The 9091-nt window shown below is 40.9% G+C and overlaps 1 protein-coding gene across 1 annotated transcript; it reads right to left on the bottom strand.

Moving 5' to 3' along the window:
- Positions 1 to 1770: 1770 nt before the first annotated feature.
- LOC122030010 (protein LATERAL ROOT PRIMORDIUM 1-like) lies at positions 1771 to 3543 on the bottom strand. The gene is made up of 2 exons (XM_042589164.1): positions 2323 to 3543; positions 1771 to 2261 (listed from the first exon to the last, which is right to left on the bottom strand). The coding sequence occupies exons 1-2, from the start codon at positions 2825 to 2827 to the stop codon at positions 1930 to 1932; spliced, it is 837 nt and encodes a 278-aa protein (XP_042445098.1). The 5' UTR covers positions 2828 to 3543; the 3' UTR covers positions 1771 to 1929.
- Positions 3544 to 9091: the final 5548 nt, after the last annotated feature.

The raw sequence follows: 9091 nt of genomic DNA, 5'->3' as shown, positions 1-9091 counted from the left end.
TAGCAAAGGCTCAGACTTCCAAGATTCTCAAAGAGGGTTAGTCCAAGGAGAGGAGTAATATATAGGCATTGAGTGTAACTATGATGTAGGGTAGAGAGCAGTGGAGTGTATTTGGAGAAATACTTGAGCAATAACATCATTTTTCTAATCAAATTGTGAGTCCACATTGCTCTTCATTGCATATTATTTCCTACAGAAACACTTCATTCTCAAATCAAGAAACTCTTAGATCGAGGTGTTGTTCTGCTATTGTTACTCCCTAAACTACATAAGATTTCACAAAGAAACTTATCCACATCAAAACTAAAAGAACAATTCCAGTTATTAAGCTAGCGTCATCATTAATTAGCAATGGAAGCTATCAGATGATATTTTCAGGACCCTATCATATATACTTTTTGTCCCTACCTATTTCATATTTTGTATGATACAATAATATGTTCTTGAAGAGACGAAGAACCTCTGGCAAGATCCAGGTTTTTTGGAAATAGAACAGAGTGAATTGGTACCTAATTATCATGCAAATAACCAAAATTCTGAAGGCAATTTGGTGCATATTAGTAATAACCAATACAGCATGACAAGTGAGAAACCAAAATATATAACCAAACAAAATAGCTTCTATGCAAGTTTTGATTTATTTTGCAAAATTAGAAAGCAATTTAAAGCAAATAAAGATAAATACGTCGATAATCTGACAAAATCAAATTCATTAAAATGAACTGAGGAGAGTCCCTAATCCAACTATGAGAGGTGTGATCGACTGCTGTATAACAGACAAATTACCATAAATAAAGAATATAACTAGTTCAATCAGATAACCATAATGCTTTTTAGATTCCTGTTGTGTAGTTCTTGAAACTGAAAATGCTATCAAATAAATGAGCTGCAGATGCAAAACAGTTGATTTCCCTAACAAAATGAATTAAAAAATAAAAAGAAGCGTCATCACATTTAATCAAAAATAAATCCAATTCACAGCGTATATGAAAATGTGCATATAGGAATATTTTTATCAAAAAATAAAAATGTAAAAGTTGCCATCAGTAACTGTCCCCAATGCCACTAAAGGAGATATTCTATTATACATTTATTATTTATGTTGTTAATCAACCGTGATTAGAATTAATTAATGATATTTGGGAAAATTGTTTTTACTGGACATTGCGATGCCAATATGTTGCACTAGTCCTAGCTTGATTGTTCTCTTACACCAAAGGAAATAGTAAGCAAAATAAAAAGGCAAAGAAGACAAGAATTAGTATTAAGAGCGTAGAGGGCTTGCTATAACAAAATATGCAGAGAGAAATTGCCAAGGGAATAATATTTAGTATAGGTAAATATCCATAAATAGGCACACCAAAGCCGTCAAGGATGGTCATACAGAGAAAAGATTGCTGCCACATGAACTTCTCGGAAAAGAAAGGAGAACAAAGCATTCATTCCCAAGAAAAAACGAAAATATAAAGAAATATCGAACACTGCTCTGACAAGGAATGGAGAGCAAAGCGTCATTTCCATTTAAATTCCCCATGCAAAGTCTACACGTAGATTTAATAATAATATAGGCACAAACACAGCAACAAAGCTTTAATATTATGTACTACTACTATCAACACCACACAATGAAAGGCACCTGCATTTGGTCATTGAGAACAAGAACGACCTAAAGCAAAGTTGATAGCTACTACCAAGGCTGCATTGCACCGGTGTTATGCAATGATTACATAACGACACACACTAGAATCTATATTCTACTCATCAAGAAAGTGAAAAATGATCGATGACGATAAGTAGACAATACATGAAGAAATCATCACAGTTAGTAAATATAGTTATTTCCAAAGAAACAATTAAAACTTACTTGACCAAGTAGCTACCTAATTAACTAGAATAGAATGAGGACGTATTTGAGACACTATAGAGAAGCTACAGATGGTTACCGTCGTAGTTGGCATCTCCGATCAATCCGCCGCTACTTCCTCCGAATATGTTGCAGGGGAGTGCTGGCGAGGAAGCACCACCGCCAGTGCTCGCTATGTTGCCCGGGTGAAGCTCCGACATATTTGGAATCGAGGCGTCGTTGTCGCAGCCTTGGTCGAACAGGAAGCCCTTGAAGACGCGGCCGCCGATCTTGATCACGGCGTGGTAGGCGTATTCGTCCTCCCCGTCGTCGTCCATGGAGGTTACGCGTACGCACTTGAAAACAGCCGGCGATCGCACGTTCACCGGGAGGGTTTCCCCCACGTCGTCGCCGCCGTCTGCGAGGATCAAGAGATTCAAACAAATATGTTTGATTAATATAAATTGATGAAAACTCACTTTGGAGGCTGGAAGTGGTGTCGAAGCTACGCGGAGGGGTGGTGTTGGAGGTGGAGGTGTGGGAGGCGGCGGCGGGCTGGTGGAAGGAAGAAGCGCTAACGCGGGGCTTCTTGGGGGCGGAGGCGGCCGCAGCGAGCTGGCGCTCGCGGCGCCGGGAGGCGGGAACCCAGGTGCTCTTGACGTGGGTGGAGCACTCGAACCCGCGGCTCTTGCAGCACGTGCGACACCGCCGGTGAGTGCAGTCTTTCTTGGCTTGGTTCCCGCAGTCCTGACAAGTGAACACCCCGCCTCCCTCGGCGCAGCCAGCGATTACCCCTCTCGAGTCGAGCATCGGATGTATGGAATAGTTGGAGAAGTGGGCATTAGGGTTAGGGTTAGACAGCAGGTGCTGCGGCGGTATTAGCGGCGCGGCGGCCGGGACGGACTGAAGGGACTCGAGATGGTGGTGGTGGTGGTGGTGGTGGTGGTGGAAGGAGGCTGCGGAGGGGAGCACCACCGTCCCCATCTCGGCAGGTACTCCGTAATTGCTGTCTTGCGGCTGCCTCCCGCCGCCAGCCCAAATTAAACTAGCAGCTCCGCCCTCAGAACCACCGGCGTTGAATCCGAGGCGAAGGTCGTCTCCTCTGCCGGGGGCGGCCGAGGCGGCCACCCAGTCCGCGAACGCGCCAGTGTCCGAAGGGAATCGCCTTCCCGTAGCCACCCCGGCCGTCTCGATCCTCTTTTATCAAGATCTAAGTAAGAGCGAGTTCACAAGGTAAACCAGAAAAGGAGACGATCTGTGTGTCTTCAACCCACTCATACACTCACTCCTCTTTCCTCAATCTCCCTCTTCCCCACTCTCCCCCGACACACAAATCTTTCACGCTCAATTCAAAATCTCTCTTTCTCTCACACTGTAAAATTAAGAACACTCGTCGTGATCAAGTGTGGCGCTTAGAAGATAGATATTGACTCCACTGGCACTCTGTAAATTCCTCTGCAAAGGAGTACAATTTCTGGATCACTCCCCCCTCTCTTCTTGTTTCTTTCCTCTGCTCCTTGATCTGCAATTTTCTCTCTCCCCGCTAGCAAAAGCTCAAGCAATCCCCTTCCATAGGCTGCTGTGAATGGAAGAATAAGAACTCAGAGGAACAGTCAGGTTACGTCAATGGGAAGCAACTGGTCAGTGTGACCGCAATCGATGCATGATTGTAGACGTCAGGCCGCAGGCGTTTGGTCCACTCTTCGTAACCTTTTTCCAGTCAAGTACTGTTTTGAACCTCCTCTCTCTTTCTCGTTTAATATTCATTTACTTTACTTGAAAAAAAAAACGAATATGTGCCGGTCGTCACGGACAATAATTTGTGAATGGCGATTAGGTCCGTCGAACCTGCAGCTTTCCGGTAAAAGCCCGCTTTTGCCGGCATTTTAGTTTAAATCGGGACAGGGCACGGGAACAAGCGTAGCTAGCGCCGTTGCGATAACCCAACGAGGCGATCAGCACGGATCACCGCGTTACGGTATACTGTGTCCGACGTCCACTTTGTAGTAGGTTAATTTACACATATAATTGGGGAGCCACTTTACTTGTGGCGCTGTGACGTTGTGGGGCCCGATACAAGGCGTCCGTACGGTTGGGCAGGCACCGGCACGCCTCGCCCTTCCGTAAATTAAGCATGGATTGTCCCGCTGCAGCGGCTGAGCTGGCGCTTGCCGGGCTTTGAATGGCGCCGTGGTCCTCCACCACCCTTCACGTTTCTTGATGTCTCGAAGAATATTTGCATGCCGCCTCCAATAGTTTACCTCTCTGTTACTTAGCCCCTCGTAGTCATGTATAATTTGTGAATTATATTTGTCCCAGGAGTGGTGTGCATATGAACAGACTTAGGAAAAAATTTCGAAAACTAAATAAAGTACAGGGGCATATGAAAACTTCTCCCTTCAAATAGATTAAAAATGGGGTTGGCTTTGTTTCTTCTTCTGCGTGTCGAGGCCCAGCTGGGCAACGTCCTTGGCACTGACACGCCGCCCCACTCCCTCTTTTTGCCTCTCGCGATTATGGGGCTTCCATTGTCCTCTTTCGACACTTAACTGGTTTTAGATCCCTGTCAGTGGTCAGTGGTCAGTGGTCAGTGGTCAGTGGACGGGCAAAGCAGCTGCTGCTGCTGCTGCTGCTGCTGCTGCTGGGCTATAGCGGTGTCGTTGCTTCGTTGTGGCCTTCGCTGCTCTGCCAGAATGTTGGCGGATCAGTAAACTGGGGAGGGCTGTTGGCATGCACAAATCAAGCAAATGGAAATGCACAAGTCATTTTCCGGATATCTGCTGGAAAATGGAAATGCAGTTGCAGCGCCTGCATGGTCGGTATATCTGCTTGTGTCTATTCGGATGCATGAAAATTAGAAAGAATAAATTAACATAAAGTCATCCATGGCTCTTATTTTCTTTTTCGGTATTTTATTGAACCGCTAATGTAGGTTTAGAAATTTTTTATTTCTAATATGTAATTTTTATAATATTAAAATCATGCAGGATTATACCCCTGCTCCTTTTCACCGAATAATTATATAAGTTTGTAGGTATACTTTTAAATCTTAGTTCTATCCATTCAAAAACTAACTATTCTAAATTTATACTGTCAGAATTTAGAGCGGAAGGCATAGATTTATTAAAAAAGGTTCGGGAGTATTGATTTTATTTTGAAATAATTTAAAATTCTTTATGTCCTTTAGCAAGTTTCATCCTATACTATTTGAAAATTTAATATTTTGATAATTTTTTAAAATAAGAGAATCTTAGGAATTCATTAATGATATTAGTTAATAAAAATAATTGTCCTAAACTTTGTGATAAATTCTATCAAGTGTTTGTAAGATTAAAAGTTCATTGTTCTCAATTTACTCTATTTGAGAGCATAAACATGTTAAAATGGCTTCAAAGAGTACATTAATTTTTATTTTAAATGATTTAGAATTCTCTGAGTCTTAGGTTCAGACAAAATTATTTGATGAATTTTCACCATTTAAAATTTTAAAATTTTGATATTTTTTTGAATTAGACGAGTCCTAGGAATCTATTGATACTATTGATTAGTGAGTATTATTATCCTAAATCTTATAATGAGTTTGTTATAAACTTTATCAAGTCTTTATAAATTTAAAAATTTACTATTCTTAATTTACGAGATTAAATTCAGATTTATAAGTATCGATATATTAAGAAAGCTTCGAGAAATACATTGATTTTGATTTAAAGTGATTTGAATTTTTTTTTAAAATTCATTAGTTAGTTTCATCTTAAATTAATTGATGGGTTTAGAAAATTCTAAATGATTTCAAATAAAAATTATTGTACTTTTAGAAGTCTCCTTAACATAATTATACCCCCATATATGAATTTGACAACATAATCGGGAGTAATGAATTAGAGACATGTAATTGAGTAAACTTATGTAATAAATTTTTAAACACTCATATAAATCTATGTAATTATTCATGAAAGAAGGAGGTGGAGTATAGTAAGAATGGTGTGATTTTAATATTATAAAAATTAAATATACGAAATGAGAAATCCTAAAATTTACTAGTAAAATGTCAAATTTTTTTTTTTTTGTATATCTCCTATTTTATTCATCTAAAGTGAAGATGAACACGAGTATTGTTTTTCAAATCAAATCAATTTTATTAAACAAGATAAAATGAACGTGATTGAAACTATTTTTTTTCATTAAACTATTGTATTTCACTTATAGTTTGCAGTATCATGTTCTAAATATATAGTTTTTCAGATACAGAATTAATTGGAGAACCCGTGCTTGAAATGAAGGTGTCCTAAACCCTTGTCATGCAGTGCAATTCTCTTATCATCATGAGATTTGCATCACACCCAACGCTTAACAGTGAGAGCATATGCATTTTTTTTAAAAGACGATCAAACATGTCACCTAACCAAACGTCACCTAAATATATATCAAAATATGTCGGTCCTTTTATGAGATTATAGTAATGAAAGTCTCATCAAAGTCACGTATAATGAGTCATTTACAATATATCTACCCCATGTGCTTGTCTACAAGTGTGAGATTATTTATTGTTTTCATATAACAAAAATCATTAGCTCAAATTGGCCATAGGTCCTTCGTAATAATAAACTTGCTTCTTCCTTCGTAATATTAAAGAAAAGCTCAAGAGTCTGATCAATGTGTAATAAACTTGCTTCTTCTTTAATTTACCTATCTTTAGATGGATTTGCAGTAGATCCTCCAATAGCTGCTAAACCTTCATTATACAGTATGGTCAATGTGTTAAACAGTTAAACCATTGCTAGAACTTACAAGTTTGAACTTATTCAGAGATAAAGGCACCAGACACAACTTCAAGAGCAGGTGGATGTGATTGTTGTAGTTTGCAGGGCTTGAAGGTTGAGCAGGACTCGAGCCAGGTATATGGGCAGAGATTGGATTAGGATCTGGCATGAAATTCTTGGGTCCTTCGGTTGATTGGATTTCAGAAATATTCGGTCATAGCTCATTTGTTCCTGACTATAACCCAGAAGAATGAAGTACATTATATTGCCCTCTACCGTGGGGTTGCACCAACTTAAAGTTGACCATTTCATTATGGATGACGAATCCAAAAGCTGAGTAAATGGACAGTCAGTGAGATAGTAGGAGTGTTGACGGAGAAAAGACTTCGAGCTGAGACCAACGGACCTATGCACACCATAGACAGGCCAACCGGAATGTTAAAGCAAGAACCAGGGAAGAGGTCCCCGACACAGGCACTTCGACGCTCAAGTCAAAACAGTATCCGAGTGAAAATGGAGAAATAGATGAATAGCAGAACAATAGTATGGATGCGTGTGTGTGTGTATCTGACCAATGGAGAGGATCCCTTTTTATACTATCTCTCATAACCTCCGCAATAACGAGGTATCAAAAAATATCAGGTGTCAAAATATGCTGAGTGGTGGAAGATGTATGACAATCCTCTCATAGGCAAAGGAAGGTTCCATTACGAGTATGTGTTAAAGTAGAAGAATATTCTTTGGCAAGTAACAGTTAGTCTTTGATAGGTTATTGTGATTCTATGATAATGTTGTCTCCTAGAGGAAGTCCAATCAGCTCTAGGACTGATCGGGTTTATACTGAAAATCATGCCTATGAGAAGTGGGGAGCTGAGCCTCGGAGGTATGTGTTGGGAGTCTTACCCATGAGAAGTAGCGAACTGAACCCGGAGGTATGTATTGAGAGTCTTTCCCATGAGAAGTGGGGAGCTAAGCCACAGAGGTACGCATTAGGAGCTTTGCCCATGAAAAGTGGAGAGCTGAGCTTCAGAGGTCTGGCTGGCTCTAGAACCGCCTGAGTTTATGTTGAGAGTCTTGCCCACAAGAAGTAGGGAGCTGAGCCTCGTAGGTTTAGGCAGCTATAGGGTTGTCCGAGTTTATGCTGGGAGCCTTACCCATAAAAAGTGGGGACCTGAGCCCCATAGATCTGGCCATCTCTAGAGTAGCCTGGGTTTATGCTGGGAGTCTTTCCCATGAGAAGTGGGGGGTTGTGCCCTTCATCCAGCTCTAGGGTTGTCCGGATTTATGTTGAGAGCCTTACCTATGAGACTACCACATCACCTTACCTTTCACCGCCACATCGCCTTACCTTTGACTATCACATCATCTTGACTATCGACCATGCATTACTTTTGGGGTTACTCACAACGCGTTGTATTATAAGCCTCCCATTCAAGTCTAGTTGAAAGAGGTTCATGACCGACTAGCTTGACTCGAGTCCTACCATCATCTGATTGTCCGATCAGCTGGTGACTCTAGCCATCGACCCCTAATGCCACTGTTAACATTATCTTTCTCGAAAAGATACGTGTTAGACATTTGAAATGCAAGGTAAAGCGCCAATGATACGTGTGAGAGTGTATCAGTGAAATGATTCGATTGTCTTGTCCATCATAAATGTCGTTTTATGGGCAACTGCCATGTGTCCCACCAACTCCCCTTTCTACGTTGCAATAGCTGATGCACACATTTTCGTACCAATCGTTGGTGATTTACCTCCTCTAATCCAACAATTGTGACTAATCAAGCTATTTTGATCAAACGGCTAGGCTTGAAAGATATCTCAGGGCCCTTGTTAGAAACCCTAAACGTCTCAAGAAGCATTCCATTCGTGCCTTATCCTCTTCAGCTTTCTTCTCCAGTGACTCCTACAGACCACGCTCCTTTTCTTGCAATTCTCCTAGTAAGTGCTCTTTCCAATCTTTCTGCCTCTCTTTTTCATCCACCCATGGCCCAAGAAACCTTCACCCCTTGGCACACATCCATCAATTCTGATTTTGAAAATTACGACCTTGAGATGGTCCATTTATCACTAGAGATCCCTAAAAGCTTTCGTATTCTCCTTCCTGACCCTCAAGACCATCCTTATCCTCCTCCTGTTGGCTATGCCACCTTCTTCAAAGATCAGCTTTAGGCCGATCCATGCTTCCCTTGTTGGGACCTTTGACGCCGGCTAGAGGGGGTTGAATAGACAATCATCATTTATGTTCGCTTCCTACATTTGTTAGCACAGCAAAAATACAAAATAACAAGTATAAAACAAAAGCTAACCCTAGAAGACAATAAACAATAAGAACAAAACCTAACGATACATTTCATTTAATGTGGTTTGAAGATGATTCTCCTACTCTACGACTATCCGTAAGGTGGACGATCCCTATCCGTTGGTGGATGATTCCCTGGCAAAATCTAGCTAACACAATCCTCTTTCTCAATGGAGAAATCTCGC

This window comes from Zingiber officinale, chromosome 10B (assembly GCF_018446385.1).
Source record: "Zingiber officinale cultivar Zhangliang chromosome 10B, Zo_v1.1, whole genome shotgun sequence".
Taxonomy (NCBI): domain Eukaryota; kingdom Viridiplantae; phylum Streptophyta; class Magnoliopsida; order Zingiberales; family Zingiberaceae; genus Zingiber; species Zingiber officinale.
The sequence above is the reverse complement of the archived record's forward strand: the minus strand, read 5'-3'. Positions and strand labels throughout refer to the sequence as shown.